At 41.8% G+C, this 22,188-nt stretch overlaps 1 protein-coding gene across 3 annotated transcripts in view; it reads left to right on the forward strand.

Moving 5' to 3' along the window:
* LOC138369784 (protein phosphatase PP2A 55 kDa regulatory subunit) overlaps positions 1–22,188 on the forward strand; it is a 62,527-nt gene that overhangs the window by 32,481 nt on the left and 7,858 nt on the right. For all 3 annotated transcript variants that reach the window (XM_069333391.1, XM_069333392.1, XM_069333393.1), the window contains 6 exons: positions 1,515–1,612; positions 9,926–10,091; positions 10,869–10,981; positions 13,114–13,284; positions 17,740–17,911; positions 18,232–18,401. In XM_069333391.1, the coding sequence (XP_069189492.1) occupies positions 1,515–1,612; positions 9,926–10,091; positions 10,869–10,981; positions 13,114–13,284; positions 17,740–17,911; positions 18,232–18,401 (890 nt within the window). The remainder of the gene's footprint in view (positions 1–1,514; positions 1,613–9,925; positions 10,092–10,868; positions 10,982–13,113; positions 13,285–17,739; positions 17,912–18,231; positions 18,402–22,188) is intronic.

The raw sequence follows: 22,188 nt of genomic DNA on the forward strand, positions 1-22,188 counted from the left end.
GATGTATATGGTTTTGACAGAAAACAAGTTTGTTTTGATGGTCTGCCAAATTATCGTGTGTACAATTTGAACTAGTATCGCTTAATCATAATGGTTTAGGGTTTCTTCATCTTGCCTTCAAATTCTTCTTGGCCTATACGAACTTAGCCACTTGGTGTTTATATGGAGCTGATACTGTACTTATTTAGTAATACTGTACTGTAATTATTATACCTGCTTGATGGGGTTCTTGGAGTTGTTCTACTCCCTAAGCCCGGCCTGAGGCCAGGCTTGACTTGCGGGAGTTTGGTCCACTAGGCTGTTGCTTGGAGCGGCCCACAGGCTCACATATCCACCACAGCCCGGTTGGTCCGGTACTTCTTGAAGAAAACTATCTTTCTCTTAAAGATGTCCACGGTTGTTCCGGCAATATTTCTCATGCTTGTTGGGAGGATGTTGAACAACCGTGGACCTCTGATGTTTATACAGTGTTCTCTGATTGTGTCTATGGCACCCGACTTTTCGCTGGTTCTATTCTGTATTTTTTTCCATATTGTTCACTCCAGTATGTTATTTTACTGTGTAGAATTGGTACCTGGCCCTCCAGTATTTTCCACGTGTATAGTATTTGATATCTTGTCTCCTTTCAAGTGAGTACATTTGGAGAGCTTTGAGACGACCCCAATAATTTACGTGCTTTATCACGTCTGTGTATGCCGTATATGTTCTCTGTATTCCCTCCATTTCAAGCAATCTCTCCTGCTCTGAAGGGGGAAAGTGAGTACTGAGCAGTACTCAAGACGGGACATTACATGTGATTTGTATAATACAGTACAACCATTGTGATGGGATCCCTGGATTTGAAAGTTCTCGTAATCCATCCTATCATTTTTCTGGCTGATGCAATATTTGCTGTTGTTAACTTTTTTCTAGTTTTGGATTGTTGCACGAGCGTTTAAAGATTAAATAAAAAGTATTAATGGGGCAACCTTATATACACAGTTGACAGTCCTCTTATTATTATTTGACTTTAGATATATACATGGATTATGCCAAGGAATTATGGTAAGTTATCACCTGTCCCAAAATGCTGGAAATCGTGGTGTATGTAGTCCTAATAGTTAAGCTGGGTATATTAGTCATCAACAATGTAATCCAGACAGATCACGAGTAGTTTAGGAACGTCATAGCCATCACTTGGTCGGTCAAAAAGAGTCAGCCTTGTGTTTGATTATTCATAAAATAACACTCCTGCATCCTCGAAGTACCCAGGGTGCAGGTTCGAATCATCCTCATGGCTCCTACTGATTTTCTCATTGATACATCATGTTAATGCGAGTTCTTCGTGCATAACACTCCTTAACTTTTATAGATGCCTCCCTCGGTTGGCTGTGATCAAACTTCAGCACTTATTTTATTTATCTATCATATCTACAGCAGTAGAATTTATATACTTACTGCGCTGCCCTGAATAAGTTTAGGTATTACATAATTTAATTATTTTAATTAGCATGTAAACCTTTTAAACATTTCAGCGGACATCATCTCCTGTGTGGAGTTTAACCACGATGGAGACCTGCTTGCCACTGGAGATAAAGGTGGCAGAGTTGTCATCTTCCAGCGGGATCCCTCGGTGAGTTTGTTTTGCTCGTCAATCTGTAGGCACTGTAGTAGATTTGAGAAAACGGGTCATTTAATTTCTCCCATTAATTTGAAACACCTCTTCTATAAGCATATTAAAATATTTATACAAAGTTTTCCTATTTAAGGAATAGATTTAGTATATACTATACTGATGTAACACATTAGTGCTTTGCATTTAGGTTAAAGAAAGGGAGTCTCATTAGCCCTTAAAATAAGTAAATTTGCCATATTCTCAGCAGATAAAACAACTACCAAATTTTGGTCTGATTGTTATGGTTTTAGCTCATACAAGTGATTTAAGATGACCCCTAAATACCATAACCATCTATGGTAAAGTTTTAAATCTATGAGTACTAAACAACCAAGACGGTAATATACTCGAGATGAGATGATGAGGTTATCTTCAGAGGATTTCGGGTCTTAGCGTCCCCGCGGCCCGGTCTTCGACCAGGCCTCCTTTTTGTTACACACCCCCAGGAAGCAGTCCATAGCAGCTGTCTAATTCCCAGGTATCTATTTACTGCTAGGTGAACAGGAGCATCAGAGTGAAAAAACTGCCCATTTTTGTTTCCGCCTCCACTGGGGAGGCGCAATGAATTAAACGTACAGTACTATTAAATGTTTATGAATGACGTTTATTAAATGTAAATGAATTAAACGAATTAAACGTTGTGCAATTACTTGCACAATGAATTAAATACCTTGCCAGAAATAAGTTATAATACCTTAATGTATATCCGTAAATTATTTGAATTATTGGTATGTTATCAGTGAGACATATAATAAGGTAAATACTACATGTAGACTATCGTCTGTAGTGGTACTGTAGTTGGAAGTTTAACCAAGGTCAGTGACGGATTTGTTTACATACCGTACATATGATGCTGTGTTGACAAAGCTGGTGGGCATGGCTAGTAGGTGGGTGAAGCACAGTTACAAAATGATTCACAGTTCTGTTTGTTACTAGCTTCTATCTTAGCCAGTTTAAAAAAAAAAATTATCGTGTGTAATAAAATCTTTGGAAAAGTGTGGTGTATATAATGCAGTGAATGCCACGGAGGATGACTTATTGTGGGACAACGATGACAAAGCAGAAGCAGAGTTGCGGGATTCAGACTGGGACCCATATGACGACATATGGGTCGTTGGGTCGTTGTCATGGGTCCGTTGATAACTACATTACTAGTATATATTATTACTAGTATCTACAGTATATTTTTGTGCACCATAATGAACCACTAATACATTTGGGTAATTACACCAGTCAGCTGATGACTACCTCACCAAGCAAGATTCCTCCTCTCAACATACTATGCACAATGCTAATTCTCACCTCAATGCTGCTATTATCAGAACCAAACAATGGCAGAGTGCTGTGGTACTCATGCATAGATGAACCAAATAATGGTAGTGTCTGGCTAGTGCTGTGAACACCATTAACAGCATTGTATTCACTGATATCTGAACATTGTAAACAGTGTTTATTACAATAGGGCTCTTCTATAATACTATCATTGCAAAATAATAGCAGTTTCATATATGTTGCATAATTTTAAGCAATGCTGTGGTCACAAGTTGAACATTGGTGATGTTAGATCGTGCTGTATGTGCCAGCCTTGTTAGTTCACTCGGTACTGAGGCCTTCACACCCAGGCCTCACTTTTTTTATTTGATTTGTTCAAATGGCGGCCTATTTACTAAAAGTCCTGAGGAAGCCGATACGAGCCCAGTGTACCCGCAGGAGTTTTAAAATCTTAACACTTTGAGGTTCCACAGACTGATTATCTCGTCACTCATTTTTCTACTGAATGTGTTCCAACGACGCAATACTGAGTCACTCATTAAAATATTTTTTAAAAATTTAAATTTTATCAGATCAATCTTGTAGTGGTTTTAAAATAAGCGCCTTTAGATTGCACACAATTTGATACCAAAATCAAAGATATAACATGAAACTTGATGTCCAAACACTTGAAATATTATAAATAGGCCTATGGTCCGAATATTAAAATAATTGTTAAAATTCTATTTATTGTCCTATTATCTTGGGACTAGTTTTAAAATGCGCGCCGTTTTATTGCGAACAATTTGATACCAAAATGAAAGATGTAACACAAATATTTATGTCAGAACACTGGAAAGATATAAATAAATTTGTGATGATGAGCGTCCAGAATTAAAATATTTGTAAAAAATCCATTTATTGTTCTATTATTCTGGGACTAGTTTTAAAATACTCGCCTTTTTATTGCGAACAATTTGATACCAAAATGAGCGACCTAGCACGAAATTTGATGTTATCAAATTGAACGAGCTGAACATTAGGTTGCAATGTACAAAATGGTGCTCGTTCACGGGTAACTTTAGGCTTTTCTGCGGGGAGGCACTCCAGCCTTTTGTACATTTTATTCTTACACATCTGTAGGGAATTTAATTGCGAACACAATGATACCAAAACGAGCGACGTAGCACGAGAATTAAGGTAAAAAAATGGAACGAGAATGCACATGTTACTGATTTTGTGCGTTTTTGCCGACTACGCTTTGCTGTTGGGAGTCACGCTAGGCTTTTGGACATTATATTTATACACAGCTGTAGAGAATTTAATTGCGAACACAATGATACCAAAACGAGCGACGTAGCGCGAGAATTAAGGTGAGAAAACTGGAATGAGTATACACATTTGGGAGTCACCGCGCGCTTACCCGCACGGAGGGGCCACGATCCCCCAGTCAACCGCGAGTTTCTACGGAGCGCGAAAGTGTTAAGTTGTACCCTAACTCTTAAGGGAGCCGGTCAGCCGAGCGGACAGCACACTGGACTTGTGATCCTGTGGTCCCAGGTTCGATCCCGGGCGCCGGCGAGAAACAATGGGCAGAGTTTCTTTCACCCTATGCCCCTGTTACCTAACAGTAAAATAAGTACCTGGGTGTTAGTCAATTGTCACGGGCTGCTTCCTGGGGGTGGAGGCCTGGTCAAGGACCGGGCCGCGGGGACACTAAAGCCCTGAAATCATCCCAAGATAACCTTCATATGACGGGATGTGCAGTCTGAGCATAATTACTTATCCCATCATATGATGGAGTGTGCAGCCGAAGGGTTAATAAGGGGTTTAATATGTCAACACAAAACAGTTCATTTAAATTGGCTAAATCTACATTTAGGAAAGACCTGGGTAAATACTGGTTTGAAAATTGGGTTGTTGATTTCTGGAACAAATAACTGGGCAACATATACACATGGTGCAGATAGATTGTTTCAACTGTAGGGTTGGGTGGAGACAAATAGGAGCTGCCTCATATGGATCAATAGGTCTTTGCAGTTTCCTTAATTCTTATGTACAATACTGGTACTTATGTTTATATTGTGTTTGTTCTTACATAATTTGTTCTGCCTATCCTCATGTTTTGGTGGTACTTATAGTATCGATGAGGAAAATAGTATATATACTTATGTACAATGAAATTAGAAATCTGAACTATTGAGTTAGACTAACCGGAAAACTATTTTTTATGTAACTACCCCTCTACGTTGCAGTAGTTTACGCAATGTAGAGGGGCGGTCCCTTGACCACCCCTCTACGTTGCCGCCTCCCGCTCCGGACTTTGTCCATTCGCCTCTGGTCCATCCTCCCGCTCCCTTGTCTCGGTTATCTTTGCTTGCTTTACCTCTGCCCCGTCACCCTGATTTCACTGATCCTGATCTTGTTCTGCCTTAGTCTACTGTGTTCTGCTTTGGCTCTGTTTCTGTTCTTTCTTTTTTTGTCTATGTTCTTCAATGGAATATTCATGGTTTTATGCCAACATCTGTGAACTCCAACTTCTGATCGCTCAGTTTTCCCCGTTTTGTGTTTATCTCTAAGAGCCGATGCTTGGCGCTCGTCCTGGTCGCTCCCGTGGTTATTCCTTTCTCTCTTTGCCTCCAGCTCTTGCTGGGGCCCATGCCTCTACTGCTCTCTTGATCCGTCTTGATATTCCCTTCGTCCCCCTACTTTTTCAATCACCCATTCAGTGTTCTGCGGCCCGTATCTTTGTGAGTAAATGGCATACAGTCTGTTCCATTTATCTCCCCTCGAATGTCCCACTTTCTCTTCCCGATCTTAAATACCTGTTGGACTCCTTGTTAGAGCCTGTGTTCCTTTTGGGTGACGGCATACTCTCTGGGGTGATGTTCTGACAAACACAATGGCTGCCTTCTTGAAGCGAGGCTTCAGAGAAGAAGCCTTGCTTCTTCTCTGTCTCTTCTGAATTCTGGTGAGCCGACTCATGCTGACTCCTGCACTCGCACACTTTCCTGTCTTGATCTTTCTCTCTGCTCATCTTTTCTTCATTTGGACTTCATCTGGCAGGTTCTTGATGACCTACATAAGTGACCATTTCCCCCCATCCTTGTCACCTTCTCTCTTTGCCCTCCCCTCCCCTCTCCTTTCCTAGGTGACAGTTTGCCAGGACTAACTGGAACCTCTTCACTTTGCTTGCTACTCTTTCCGACCTCTCTGATCTGCCTCTCCCCCAAGCCACCTTCCTCTTTCATGACACTCTTTTTGTCTGCTGCCCTCTGCTCTGTTCCTCACTCTACCTCCAAGGGAGCATGGAAATGCATTCCCTGGTGGAATGCAGACTGCTCAGCCTGTCTGCTGTAAGCGTGCAGCCTGGAAGAAACACCACCACTGTAGGATGCTCGTTTTTGTTTTGTTTTGGAGGGCAAGTGTGGTAGCCCGTGGGGCCATACGTACAGCTAAACGTGAGGGTTGGAATTCTTTTGTTTCCACCATTCCGTCTGACACTCCTCTGCCCCTGATCTGGAAGAAAATCCGCAAGATAGCGGATAAGTTTGTTCCAGATGTCTTGCCAGTCCTTCACCTTCGTGGTTCTATTGTGGCGGATCCGGTGTCAGTCGCGACCAAACTGAGTTCTCACTTTTCGACTGTAGCTCTGGCTCTCATCTTCCTCCTCTCCTTACTCGTAAGCACCTTCTTGAATCTTCTCCCTTCGATTTTTGTACTTCTCTCCAGCTTCCCTATATCATCCTTAGTGATATTTAGCGCCTTTTGAATATCCCGCACTTTAGACAGTGCTACATAACCACCTCGGTTTGGTGCTTTTTGATAATTACATACTTGTAAACTAGTATTATTATTATTATTTCTGGGGGGCAACCCCTTCAGCTACCCAAAGCTATCCGGACTGATATGTGTGTATTAGACCCTGACATCAGTCAAAGTGAATGGAGTTCTAGGACTAATGGGGACCACAAACCAGAACCTGGTCCTCTCAGAGAGGCACGAGGAGCAATGGCCTATAGAAATCCCTGTATAGTTGGAACCATTCTATGTCTGCCATCGACCGGGTCAGGCACCCAGAAAGGTAGGTGCCCCAAAACAAGCCCTATCTGGTTAAAGTGTTGCTACTGAAAGCCGAACTGTTGGCCAGAACTCCCCAAACGAAAAACAAGCAAACGAATATGACGTCACAATCGTCACTGTGCCGCTGTCTGACCAGCTCTCCCCCTCCCCAGGAGGGGGGAAGGGGAGAGCCCCAGACCTCTGTCAGTCAGTTCCCAACCCGTCAGTTCTGTGGCTGTTGTGAGACCTGGCAGTCGTGTAACTGGCTCCAGACTATTCAGTGCTGTGCCTTTTGGTGGTGGTGTGAGCCAGGAGTAATTTCACCAGTACTCGGGCTGCATGCGCCTAGAGTTACCTTCCCTAAGTGCCCTGTAAGTACTGCCCTTGTGGTTTGGGGTTATCTTCCACAAGTTGCTTGGGGGCTACCTCCGCTGTGATCTTTTACTGCTTTACTGTTTTTTACTGTTAGTCTTTTACTGCTCGGTAATTGCCTGCCCTTGGAGTCAGCTGGGGTGTTTCGTGCGCCTCTGTTTGCTTCTGGGTAGGTGGTGGTTTTGTCACTGATAAGGGCGCAGGGTACTGTACTGTGCAGCTCTTCTTCACCTGATATAGCGGCCGGCTCTGTTTCGCCTGGGTACGTTGTACTTGTATGGGGCTTTTCATTTGTTTTTGTTTTGTGCCTGGTGGAGGGTCTGCCCTTGGTGTTGTTGCCACTTACATATATTGTATTCTTGGTTGGTGGTCCTCCACTAGGTTCCCTTGAGTGTACACGTCCCAGGGGTTCAGCTATTAGTTATTAGCTTGGTAGTTTGGGGTGTCAGTTAGCAGTACCTTGCCTGAGCTTCCCTTAGCAGAGCATCTAAAAGCCCTGGAAAACCCCACTAGGGCTCAGTGGTCCAATGGCAGTGTCCCCTGGGTCCCATCTCGCTTCATGCAAGTTTGAAGGTTGCTCTGTCCCCTTGTCTCAGGGTGACAATCACCTGTTTTGCCTCAGTCATGCTACCTGTTGGGTCGGTGACACCTTTGACCCAGAGTCCTGTGAGTGGTGTTGCTTGCTTGTTCTCCAAATTACTCAGTCCACTGACATTGATCTTAGGGTGCAGGCAGCTTCAGTGTTGCATGCACATTATAGGTTACTGCAGTGCGCTAGGGTAGTTGCTTACCCAGTACCCAGTTGCCCAGAGATTGCCCTCTTTTGGTTATAGGGGCCCAGACTTGAGGGTGTTAGTCGCTTCGATTTTGGTTTCGTCTGCGCCCCCAGGTCCTTTCCCTGTTGTTGTTCGTCCTGTTCCTCCCTTCCTTGCTTCCGGCTCTGAAGCGTCTGAGGGTTTTGGAGTCAGGGGCAGGGTTTAGTTGGTGGTGAGACTCGGGCAGTTTTGGGGGATGCCCCTTCCGGTGTGATGACAGGCATTCGAGCCCGTTCCTCCAGCCGGTGCTTCTGGGTCTGACCAATGGGCCTCCTTCAGTTCAGCTTTTCCAGCGGCTTCTGCCTTTTCTTTTGAGGCAGGGGGTTTGAAGGACGACTCAGGGCCCAGGTCCTGATGTGGAGGATCCTGAGACGGGGGAGGGGTTGACTTGGGGGATTGGGCCCCATTTGAACCCGCTTGGGTTTTGGTCTACTTATGCGCCATCTGAGCTGTCCTGGACACGGTACTCTCTTTTCTATCTTCTTCTCGGTTTGTTGTGGCCCCTTTGGTTCAAGATTGTTTTGCAAAGGCTCTTTTCCTGTTGGCATTGGCATCTAGGGGTTGGGTTGGGGGATCTTTTTGCTCTCCTCTGGCGCAGGGGTTTCTGCTCTTTGGGCCCTGGTGCCAGGTTTGTTCGTTTGCAGTCATCTCCTTCTTTTCTGGCGAAGAATGAGACTGCTGCTTTCCGGAGGGGTCCATGGTTTGTTGATGCTTGGTTGGTTCGGCTGAGGGTGCAACATGTGTTGTGTCCGGTTGCGGCTCTTCGTCGTTACCTGTGCAACACAGCCTCGGTGACAGGAGACGCACTTTGGGTTGACCCAGTTTCCCTTCTTCCCTGTTTCAGGGCTACGGTCTTCCAGGTCGTCTGCAGGGTTATTTGGTCCAGCCAGCCTTCGGTCTATTCTCGTGCCCATGACGTTCATAAGTTTGCTGCTTTGGCTGCCGTCTTCAGTAAAATGTCTTGGGCTGACATTCGGGCACGGGCCTTTTGGAGGTCGAACAGGGTCCTAGCCGCTCTCTTGTCAACGTTCCTGGCTCTAGTTGCATTGAGTCGGCGGTTGCAGCCAGTTGTCTCGACTTGGAGTTGAGGAGTGAGTGGAGACCACCTCCCAGGTAAATTCTTCTTGGTTTTATCTTGGGTTAAGTAGCTCCGGGAAGCCAAAGAGGCTTCCCCAAAAAAACCAATGTTGAATGAAATGAGAAGCCATTTTCTGGGTGAGACCCAGAGGCTCCCCAGAAACCCTCCTCTCCCTCCGGTCAGCAGTTTTGTGAGTTTTTTGACATCCAGCATCAGAACTAATGGGTTGGATAGCCGGCCGGGGATCTGGGGCTCCCCCTTTTCCCTCCCAAGGAGGGGGGAGCTGCGCAGACAGCAGAGTGGTGACAGCTGTGACGTCAGGCTCGTTTTTTTGTTTGGGGAGTTCTGTCCAACGTTTGGCTTTCAGTAGCAATATTTTAACCAGATACGGTTTGTTTTAGGGCGCCTACCTTTCTGGGTGCCTGACCTGCTCGATGGCAGTCATAGAATGCGTCCAACCACAAGGGGGTTTCTACAGGCCATTGCTCCTCGTGCCTCTGAGGGGGCCAGGTTCTGGCTCATGGTCCTCGTTAGGCCTAGAATTCAATTAGTTTTGACTGATGCCAGGGTCTAGTATATTCATATCAGCCCAGAAGCTCCAGAGAGCGTCTGGGTCTCGTCCAGAAAATGGAGTTTCATTACATTCAACGCTGGTTTTTTGCACCCTTTAAAAATGTTAATGTTTATCAACAGTCTAAAAACTGCCATCCCCGGCGTGGCGAGTACAACGTCTACAGCACCTTCCAGAGCCATGAACCAGAGTTTGATTATCTTAAATCTTTAGAAATTGAAGAGAAAATCAACAAAATTAGATGGCTCAAGAGGAAAAACCCAGCACACTTTTTACTCTCTACTAATGGTAAGTTGGGTAGCTTTGTACTTGTTAATTTTCTTATACATTACTATAGTAAGGAACTCTGTATTAAAGTTAGATACTCTACATATGTTTACGTAACCAGTACATTGATTTGTACGGAACGACAGTGCATTCAGCACTGTCATTAAATCAGCACACTGATTTAATGAGTGATAGTCCAGTAGATAAATACTACCTATGCAAAATTTGTTTGCTATGATATATGCTAAGGATTAGAGATGCTGGTTGGTAGTAGGGTATAAAATTGCAACCAATAGTCAAACTTTTTAAGCAAAAGTAAACAGAAAAGTTTTCAGAATCTGTGTAGGTGTGGGGATTTTTTTTTTTTTTACTCTTGAGATGTACCCTTATCTTGCGATGATTTCGGGGCTTAACGTCCCCATGGCCCAATCCCCGACCAGGCCTCCTGGTTGCTGGACTAGTCAACCAGGCTGTTGTATGAGAAATAAAAAGTCTAAAGTAACAAGGAATCTTTCCACTTTAGATGTTTTATCATATTTGCAGACATTTTTTGAGTTTGTGTGCATAATTTAATGCTGGACCTAGACTTTGTTAAATTTACAAATGTTTTATTCAGTAAAGCTTCTCCTGAAGTGCTTGTTTTTACAAATATTAGCTTTGAATTAATTACAGTAGTGTAATTTTTTGCCATTTGTCCAACCTGATGGAATTTTGCACTTAACAAATCACTCTCCTAGTACACCATCCTTGATATATCCTGCCTTTGTTTTCATTAAAATATTTTTATGCTTCTTACAGATAAAACAATAAAATTATGGAAGGTGTCAGAACGAGATAAACGAGCAGAAGGTTACAATTTGCGTGACGAGTCCGGCCAAATCAGGGACCCAACTTCACTAACTTCTTTAAGGGTAACCATACACCTTCAGCAGCTTTTAAACTGACATGTATATATAAGTTATGAAAATTTTACGAAACTACTACAGCCTACTTATTGTAATAAGTAGGTTGAAGTCTTCTTTCCAGCTCCACAAAAGTGGTAAATAGGATAGTTAGGATAATTAGAGGCCTTAATAAGAGCTTAGTATTTATGGTATTTTGTTTTTCTTCAATAATTGACTATTTCAGTTTTTATCTTTATTGATTATGATATGCTTTGGATTGGCTGCTGGCGACATTTATGGCAACTTGTCAATGGGAGGAAGTCTGTTCATATCTTCTGCCTCCCCCACACACACACACGACATAAGTTTAGTTTTGTTTATTATTTTTACATAATTAACTAATTATTTCATTATTTTTATTTATGAGTTAGCCAGGGTTATTTAGTTTACCACGTGTTGGTTCCTAAGATCAGTGTCTCTGCCGTCCAGCCTATGAGAAGGTATCTTGGTTGATGGTCTGGTCACAAATGAAATAAACCGAGTCACTGTGGCATTAATGCTCTGTGCATTAGTGACTTCATATAAATTAGATTAATTGTGTATGTACAAATACTCCATGTCATGTAATAATCATGTTTCAAATATACCTTATATAAATAAATATTATTATTATTCTGGAGTGTTTATCGGCTGCTCCCTAGGGTAAGATCTGCTCTGCCTATTATATGACCAGATCATGCAAGTTAGGCACGAACCAGGAGTCCCTGCAGAGTCATAGGGGCTAGGGAGTCACTGATACTCAGTCCAGGCCAGAATGCTTAAAAAGGCTTTCTGAACCCTCCCTTGGCATTACAGGTTACTGCCAAAGGAGTGTTTACTCTGCCACTTGGCCTGCTTGACCACCTAAGCTGACTAGCACCAATGCACATGTCTCAAGTTTTTTGTCCTGAGCACCTCGAATACATCTTGATGCAAAAAACTGACGAGAACAGATAATATAGGATATTCTTTTCCAAGTTAAACGGCATGATTGGCATAGGTATGAAGAGTTTCAATTAAAATATTGGAATTGAAATGAAGGCAGGAAATGTCCAGTCATCAGATGATAGCTGCCGGACATCGGCTACAGACTAAAGTTGTTCATTCAAACTTGTCCTCAGTGAGGAGGTACCCTAGAGGTAATCACTTCAAAACCACTATGTAACTAGTGCTATTATCAACATCCTATCCAGGTTAGGTTAGGTTTTCTTACGTTTGGTTGCATTTATACATTGTATTTATTCTCAAACGTGAAATGTGAAATTCAAAAAACCTATTTGAGTATCCCCCTAGAATTTCATTTACAAAAATCTAATTCTTCAAGACACTTCCAAAAAAAAATGATTTAAGCTTTTAATATTTTAAACCAACAATTTATAATGCAGTAAAGTTATAACTTGAGACTTCTCTGTTTAGGACAAAGATTTACTTGTCAATTTACAAGTAGATTATTGGCATCATAATGTGTTATCAGACCATCACAAATATCTAGATAACTATCTACTTGGTGTGACAATGGGGTTGGTGTCTCCTGGTAATCACTACCCCTGAGGATGGGCTCTCTCTATTCATATGATGGAATTCATTACTAAAGAATTAAATTTGTGCTTTTAATGTATTATCACAATGAATGCTCTTGAGCAGTGGTTCCCAACCATTGGGTCGTGACCCCCTTCCCCTTTCAGGTCTTTTGAGTAATAGAAAATTGGGCATTCCCAAAAGATGAGAACAACTGCTCTTGAGCATGACTTCACGATATTTTTTATTTTAAAACCAGTATTTTAAATTTAAATATGCACCATAGTACAGTACTATAACACTAATATTATTACATTATGTAGAATAAACATTGTTTATATAAATTATATTACATATTTTCAGTATTATAACTACAACTCAGATTTGATCGTGATAGAGATTGTTCATAATAACAAAATGTAATGGTAACCATTTCTGAAGATAAATAGTGAACAGTATCACTAACCTGGCTGAAGGTGCAAACTGAGAACACATGTTATTTATGTTAGAAAATTATGATTTGGCTTTTGTTGGAAGTTTTCTTGAATGTCAAGCAGTGCACTTTTAATTACAAATTAGTAAAAATGTGTGTGTGTTTGCAGGTGCCTGTATTAAAACCAATGGAACTTATGGTAGAAGCCTCACCTAGGAGAATTTTTGCCAATGCACATACATACCACATCAATTCTATTTCAATTAATTCAGACCAGGAAACATACTTGTCAGCAGATGACCTCCGAATCAATCTATGGCACATGGAAGTCACAGATCAGGTAAGCCATCAATTATATAGTTGTATCTAACTTTAGTCATCCTTGCTGTGTACCCATCTGATCCTACCCCATGAGAGTAGCAAATGTAAGTGCCTATTACATTTGCTTTTAGCATATGATTTACCTCTGTTTTCTGTATTCTCATGTACTAGTCATACATAACTAAACCTGCTTCATATATTGCTGCTTAAACATGCTATGATCAATAATGAAAATAAAAGTTTTTAATTTATTAAATAATTGATTTTATAATAAGAATACAGTAATTGCAATTGGTGATTTGTGTGGTGGCTGCCCCCAGTCCACCTTTTCATATTTAATGTTTGCTGTCGATTCTTATCTTTTCTGGGCACCTTAACTACTTATTTCTGAGATATTATTCTCTCTGCTACTGCAGATACTGCCAAAAATATACCACAGGTCACCCAGTAATCTATGCTATGCTGTGTACTGTAGATCCTTTGTTGGTACAAAAAAATTATCCTAATAAATATATTTTATATATATTATTTGCACTGTCTCCAAGAGGTAGACAGTGCCCTAAAATGACAGTTCCTGTCTTTTCTGATAATTCCCAATCTGATAAGAATCACATTTGGAAGTTTCCCTTGTACCGGTCAGGGCATTCACTACTATTATTAAGGCACATCTACGTTTGTTTCCGTGGTGTAGAATTAAGTGTGGACGCAACCATTCCTTAATGAGACTGTTACATCCACGCAAGACAACATCCCCTCACTATTTTATGTGTAAAATTAAGCACAGTTTTCTTTGAAAGCTTCCTTAATCAGTAGCAAGTATTTTCTGGCAAGTACCTGCAGTAGATGGCAGGTTATATCCAGGTCAACAATGGATATGTGGAAAACATCAAAGGGAAGCTGAACTGCCATGCCATTGATTTGAGGTTAACGCCACAGAACTTGTCCCAACGAAAAAGCGTTGGGACAGCGTAAAGACACTTGTATTTAACAATTAGTTTATTCATAAAACTTAATGCTAATGTGACGGTAAAGCGTTGGTGTTCGGCTGTTTCAAAAGCTAGGGGCAGGGCCTCGTCACATTAAAGAAAAAAAAAAGAGAAAAAGCTGGAACTTTCGTCTGTGGTAAGGTAATGGGAAGACACACAAAACACAAGTAAATTTAACAATGAAATTTTAATTACGTTAGAAAAACAAGACATGAATAAAATTAAGCATAAAATATACAAGGCAAGTCAACAGACAAAATAATATTAATAATCACTGGCAAATGAAAAGTTACGTTAAGACAAGTGAGTTATAGCAAAATAAATAATAATAATAATGCTGGAATATTGGCTTCGAGCTGCCACCTCCCTTAGCACACGAAAGCCAAGGCTTAGTCTACTAGCGAGAGATGTCAACTGCAAGGAGCACTGGGATATTCTGACTACTCTGGGCCACTGCAGCCCAGACATCAACTTAGGGCGGAGGGCAGGTGCGACGGGACACCAGCCAATCAGCGACAGGCAGGCAATGGACAAGCAGTTTGCCGGTTTACGGTGGCGGTGGCTAGCAGGTGTGCCGGTGTGCTGGATACGTTTTGCTCTCTGGGCAAAACGTTTTGGAGATACTTGCTGGCCGTATCTTCTATATTATCTGTTGTTGTTACGTACTTTGAAGGGAAGAGCAGGCTCAATCTCTCTTGAAAGAGATTATCGTCACACTAACAATACATGGCAAGAATAATCTGACGTTACGTTAATGTCTGTCGTAGTGCTTGACAAGGCTAGGCTAGCCGGAATAACTGCTTCCGGTTCGGACTGCTCGCGGTATTGCTGACCCTGTCTACTCTTAACAATAGTGGGCAACCACTCCAGACGCAATGGCAACTTGAGACTGTAGCAAGTAGCAATAACATACAATGAAAAGACAACGGCCCACATTGGTGCCAGATGAGATCCGTGACCAGCGTGGGGTGGTTGATGACTGAATAACAACAACTGACAGACCTGTCACTGAGATGAGTCTTCCGTGCAATACTCAATTGATTACGTTACTTTACTCTGTAAATATAATTACGTTATTATGTCACCAAGACATGCAATCAAAACAATGACACTGAAATTAACAATGACTTACGGGTAATTAGCAGTCCCTGAGTAATTGTTCAAGTATCTGTCACAGCTTGACAGCTCACTTAATTCATGAAGAATTTACATTATAGCTTGGCGTCACTACCGCTTAACCAACATCAATCAGTCAATACGATTAATAATCACCACGTATTAAATCAATTGATAATCAATCACGTTAAATTAACACTTTCATGCCCACGGCACGTCCACGCACGGCACTACACTGACGTCTCAAGAACAAAGAACACTGGAGTTACAATGCCAACTCAAGAATGATTGAACACAAGTATACTGACGTCTCTAGAATGAATGAACAGAAGGTATACTGACGTCTCGAGATACTGAACACAAGGGATACTGACGTCTCAAGTTACTGAACTCAGTTACACTGCCATCTTGAGATAGTGAACGCAAGTTACACTGACATCTCGAGATACTGAACACAAAGTTACTGTACGAGGTCACAGAAACCACTAAAATATTAATAACCAACACAACACACTGACACTCGTGTCAATAAAACAACAATAGCACAACACACTGACACACATGTGTCAACAATGTAATATACTCTTACTTGTACTTACAGCATGTCCCCTGGAAATATAAAGGAATGGCATGAAAATGGGTTAACATACAGTGATGGTATATATTGAAACCACACTAAACACAAGAAAACGCAGTAAAATACACCCGTCACAGAGACAACTAAATGTGTAAAACTGAATGTGTAAGATGACAATCACACTTAAGATCTGGCTACAGTATTCACACAAAGGCCTTTACCTATCGTACTTCCTCGGGGAGTCGAACTCGGTCCCGTAGGGAAACTAGTGAGAACGAACACCGGATGGCTGAAATAAATTCAACACAAGGAATTTGCACAAAACAAGATACAGAGAAATAGTATTTAAGTACTTGCGTTAATTTATACTGGTAAGACATCCACTCATAAACAGTCACACTCACTACCCCAGTTGTTGATTGAAGCACAAGCCAGGGATGACGGAGTGAGATGGAGGTTGAGGTGGGACACTGCGCTCAGAGGCAGCGAATGAGGCGTGGCTGGATAGCGAGGCAAGGCACGAGGTGCAGCAAGCGAGGCTGGGCGCTGGCCCTACCCTGCGGCTGGAGCGGCAGGCGTGATGGCCACGTGCGTGCAACACTAAGGTCGAGAATGGCTCAACTCTTCCACCAATAACTGGGAGGATGCGTGCTCACTTATAACCACCGGTTTTATGCACAAGTATGATATATTGCTGAAGGCTGAATGAATGCATGCTGGAATATATGTATGTATATATATGTATCTAGGGGCGCCTTGTGAGAGGCACCTGGGGAGAACAATGGCATGAACGGGAAAAATTAACAGACAACGCTTCCCACAGTAAGGAAGATTTACACACGATATTCACTCAAACACAATAGAATCACTTCCTGATTCTTATTTCTCAGTTACTGAGCAATAAAATGACGGATTGCTCTCGGTGAAGCCGATGTTTTGCGATCACTTTGTACAGTCCAGTTGTGTCTGCTAGGTGACACACGTGACAGCTGAGACTCCACGTATCTTCTTAATATTTCTACCAATAACGGCGCCCAGTCACTGCAGGATTCTGCGACTGCAGCGTGGGGTGGCGTAGGGTCAAGTTAGGCTGGCTGGAAGTTTTAATGGATGGCAGGAACCAAGGTCTTGGCCAGAACCTGATCTCCCACGTTGTGACAGCACAGCTCTCAAACACAAAATGCCCGCCTCGGGCGGGTATCTTACGCCAGCGGCGTTTTGGCGCGAGAATCCAGACAGCAGCTCCTTTGGTGACAGGCGCTCGACTAATCAGCGTCTGGGAGGCCTAGAGCTAGACGTGCCGTTACCAATGAGAGGGAAGCTGGCAGGTGACGCCGATGATGTCACGTCACCGGCGAGGGGAACCGTTGGGTACTTAAGAGGGTCCCTCTACCCTTCTCTCTCTCTGTTGCCATGGCAAAGTTACAGAATTCGGGGAAAACCCGTAACTATTCACTGAGACTACCTACGACAACGAGAGTTACTTCATTGGAATGCTGAAGGCATTTCCTTTCAAAAGAAATGTAATTTCGCCCCTCTATCTCCACTGTCAAGATACACTTTTGTGTACAACCTGTGCACATCTCCGAAATTTTCTGAGGCAAAATACCATTTTCTTCTACTACCCAATAGATGTAAGCTAGCTGAGAAGTGGGTCAAAATCCAAATTCTCACGTTTACCACCACATTCTCTCTCCACGTCTGTATGTCTGAGCTGCTTCAGTGCTTCATCCTTGACTCGTCCATCCTCCATCCTAGATTTTTAATGCAGTAATTGTAATTTCATTCTTTCCAGTCCTTCAACATTGTGGACATCAAACCAACAAACATGGAAGAGCTGACGGAAGTGATTACTGCAGCAGAGTTCCACCCCCATGATTGCAATGTGTTTGTTTACTCCAGCAGTAAGGGAACTATTCGGCTGTGTGACATGCGCCAAGCTGCTCTCTGTGATAGCCACTCTAAGTGTAAGTTTATCTGCTTTACTCTTCAGTTTTGTTTCATTATTATTGATTAGTTGTAATTCATCTATTACTTTTAAACATCAGAGTTAAATAATTTATCTGCTTTTCCTGAGACAAAATAGTTGCATTATTATTTTATGAAATGCTAAAATTTATATAAAATATCCAATTAGTGCTCAATAAAATTTTCAGCTTTGCATCATGTGTTTATTGAAAATACAATTTTGTCTATACCATAAGTTATGACATAATTTTCTATATATTGATACATATTTGAAATTATTACACCTTGATAGTATTAAGTATTATTTGCTTTTTTTCAGTGTTTGAAGAACCTGAAGATCCTACAAATCGTAGCTTTTTCAGTGAAATTATCTCCTCCATTAGTGATGTAAAGTTTTCAAATAGTGGTCGCTACATGATTTCACGGGACTATCTCTCGGTCAAAGTATGGGATCTACACATGGAAACCAAGCCAATAGAAACTTATCCAGTAAGATACTTGTTCATTCTTTTGTTAAAAATAGTTTCAAATGTGTGATGATGTGATGACTCTTTGTGCTCATGATCTTCAAAGCTGCTTGTAGTGCACAGATGCCAACCTTACAGCTAATGGACCAAACATGGTATTGACTCTGGAGTAATTTGACAGTCCATCCTCCTGTTTAGATAGTACTTATAGTAACAATGCGAACCATCGCACATATATCAATGTAATGGACAATTAGAAAGTACAATTTGGTACTATTGAATTTGAACAAACCAGAAAAGGTTTTGTATTTGTTGCTAATAAAACCTAAATAAACCTAAACATCCTAGGCCTAATATACACTACCCAAGGCCTTGTATAGTTCATATACGTGCTCTACTAAATTTAGGAATGCTTAGTTTTTAGCCGGGTTTTTTTCTGGACTTGAATAGTATCAATTTCTACTTTCTAGTTGTCCATTACGTCAATATTTGGATGATGGTCCACATAGTTACAAAATTTACTATCTAAACAGGAGGATGGATTGAATTTGAAGGAAATTAAGAGTGCACATAATCGAGACAATAATAGATTTTGAATTTTTTATTATATTATTATGCAGTGTGACTTATTATATGGTTCCCTTTTTTATGAATTCTTGGGTTAACCGGAAAGAAAAATATCCAGGGCTTCCTTCTCATTTACTTAAATACTGTCCCAGCTCACTAAAGAGGATCATAAGGAGCAGACCTCAATCAAAATCACAGAGGTTTGAGTTACCCAATTCTTTATGGAGCTTCCTACATATTTACAACTAATTTTTACCCTAAATCAGTAATACACCAAAGGTACAAAATTAAAAAAAATTTAAATAAAAATAATAATATACACTTTCATAAATAAAAATTACAAAACTATAAGTAAGGGTATGCCATTGTGTATAGCAATGTGAGGGAGGGAGGGAGGGTGGAAGGAAGGGTGCTTGGGGGTAGAAGGTAGGGTGGCAGGAAAAAGGGGGTGTGAGGGGACGGTGGCTCCAGTGTGGTGAGGGTTCTCGGTGGTATGAGGGAGGGTGGCGGTGGGGGGTTGGCTTGATGGTGTGAGGGAGGGTGGCTGGTTGCATGTGCAAGAGAGGTAAAAGTTGTAACAGATCAGAGCAGAAGAAAGCTCTTGTCGTCAGTTGGATAACAATAGTAGTGATCGTCTAATGAACTAAAGTGGGAGATGGTCGCAAGGGTAGATGGACTCACAGCCAGGACCGGCAGTTGAGACTTGGCCAGGGCTCAGTCAAGGCTCATGATTCAGGGTACAGAGGACCACTTGGTTTGCGAACCCCTTTGGGACGAGACCCGTCAATTATCGTGTGAGTTCGTAAACAAGGAATGGAGGAAAATAAACAAACTAGAAATGTGGGAAAAAATAATCGAGAAATGCGAGAAGAAAATATACTGGGAAAAATAGACAGGTTCATAGGATAAATGTGACGGGATTTTCTTTGTACTCACCAATAAGAGAAGTCCTGATCCACTTATGTTGATGAAGCATAATTATTTACATGGAAGAGGTGGTGGTGGATGTTGATGGTGTTGGGTTGACTGGGCCAACATGTGATAAGTCAGATGCAGGCGAGGCAATGCCAGCTTTCTTGCAAACCTTTGCAAAAGACTTTAATTTAATTGACATTTCAAACTCACTGTTACTCATGTCCATAAATGCCAGAATGCCTTCAAAATGTTGCTGAACTTTTTCCATATTTAATTTTTCCTTTAACGTTTTTTCATACTCTTCCTCGCCATCTTCTTCATTGCACTCTTCTGGCTTTTTTGTTGCTCATACTAATTCTATAATTTCATCATCAGTCATGTTTTGATTAAATGAACAAATCCACAAGAGCCGTGATGAGGGTTCTAACCTACGTCCAGGATGATTCCAGATGTGCCTTAGTCTGGGGCAACCCTTGTGGATTTGTTCATTAGATGTATCACGCTATTGTGATTTCTGTGTGCATGTTTTGATTGTTTGGGGCTTCATCAAAATTTATCCACTTATTTATCTCATCATCTACTGTTTCAGTCACCAGTTCTTCTCTCAGTTCGGGGGACTTAATCCCCTTGACATAGGCTAGGAGTTCCTCTCTTAATTTTTTCCTCTCGCTAACTTTCTTTGCAGCAAATCCTTCAAAATCTGCCTCATCTTCCTCGGGAAACAGACGTGACGTGGGCCAAAGTTTTTTCCAACCATTTCTTAGTGTTGTTTGCTGTACCTCATTCCAAGCACTAGCAATAATCCAGATAGCTGACTTTATTGTGAAGACTTTATAACAGTCCTTAATTATTCCTAGCTGATTATTATGACATCTGGCAAACATCCTCTTGTAGTGGTGTTTAAGGTTGTTAATTATCCCTTGATCCATGGATTGTTGGATCAGTGAAATTGTATTGGGTTGTAAGATGATTTCAATGACATTGCCATTTACTAGCTCATCACCTCGTGGGTGCTTTGAACTATTATCTAGCAGCAGCACAACTTTGCTGTTTTGCGGGAGGCCAAAACTTTTCATGTGCTGCTTTACCTCGGATACAAAGTTCTTGTATGTTCACTCTGCAAATATTACTCGAGACATCCATGCACTTGACTGGTCCTTATTAATCACAGAGAGGCACCTAGCTGACTTTAAAGCCCTGGGGTTTTGACTAATTCCAATCACATGTAATTTCAATTTGTGCATGCCAGCTGCATTTGCACAGCACAACAAAGACATTCTCTGTTCTGTTTATAACCACCTGAAGGATTGTCCTCACCACTATGAGCCATCGTATGTGTGGGTAGCGTGCCAGTACAAACTTGTCACGTATTCGTCAGATGCCAGTACTCGTCAACATTATAAATTTGCTCTGGAGATAAATTTTGTTCCTGCACCATCTCTGCAAATTTACTTGAATACTCATCAGCACCAATAGTGTCAGCAGATTGTCTTTCACCATGTACTTTAATGAACCTAATGACATGGCGGGTTTTAAAGCTTCTGAGCCATCTGTCACTGTACACACTTCGAGTAATTTTCATTGCTTGGCGAAATTTACGTGCCTTTTCCACGAGCAGCCAGCCTGCCATTGGCTTCTTAGTCACCTCACGCCTCTGTTTGTACCACTCCCACACTGCATTATCAACACTACTTTTTGCTTTACTTACTAACTTTCTCTTTTGTATTGCTTTTCAACTTTCACTTCTAGAGAAATGGTAAAAGATGATAGGTTTAGCCTTAAGATCAAAAACGGTACTTTTGCTAATGCCATATTCTGCGCACGCGACACTTCTCGGGACACTGCTCTCCACCTTCTTAATTATTTTAACTTCTCAAATGTCATCGCTGACCTCTTTTACGTAACCCGCATGTTGATGCTTTTACTGACACAATGTGTGCATTTGGAGCCGACATGGTGCATGGATGTTCCTTGATTGTGCAGATATGTAAAACAAAGTCACGGAATGAGCACTCCAGCCTCATGACAAATCAAAACAATGGGAACAATAGGCGGGAATCTGTGACGTCACAGGGTAGAAGGCACTCTATAGTGGTGGTGCCCGACATGGTCAGTGGGCAAACTAGACCATCTCCCACCTGCCACCCCGGGCCGGTGCGATGCTTGGCGGACCACTTCCTCACCCGAACATGGTTTGTGTAATGTAACCCCAACCCCGGCCGGCGGGAGGCTTGGTGGACCATTTCCTCATCCGAACTTAACCCCAATTGGGAAACTTGAACTTTCGGATAACTTAAGTTCGCAAACCAAGTAGTCCTCTGTACCAC

Source organism: Procambarus clarkii, chromosome 29 (assembly GCF_040958095.1).
Source record: "Procambarus clarkii isolate CNS0578487 chromosome 29, FALCON_Pclarkii_2.0, whole genome shotgun sequence".
Classification (NCBI taxonomy): domain Eukaryota; kingdom Metazoa; phylum Arthropoda; class Malacostraca; order Decapoda; family Cambaridae; genus Procambarus; species Procambarus clarkii.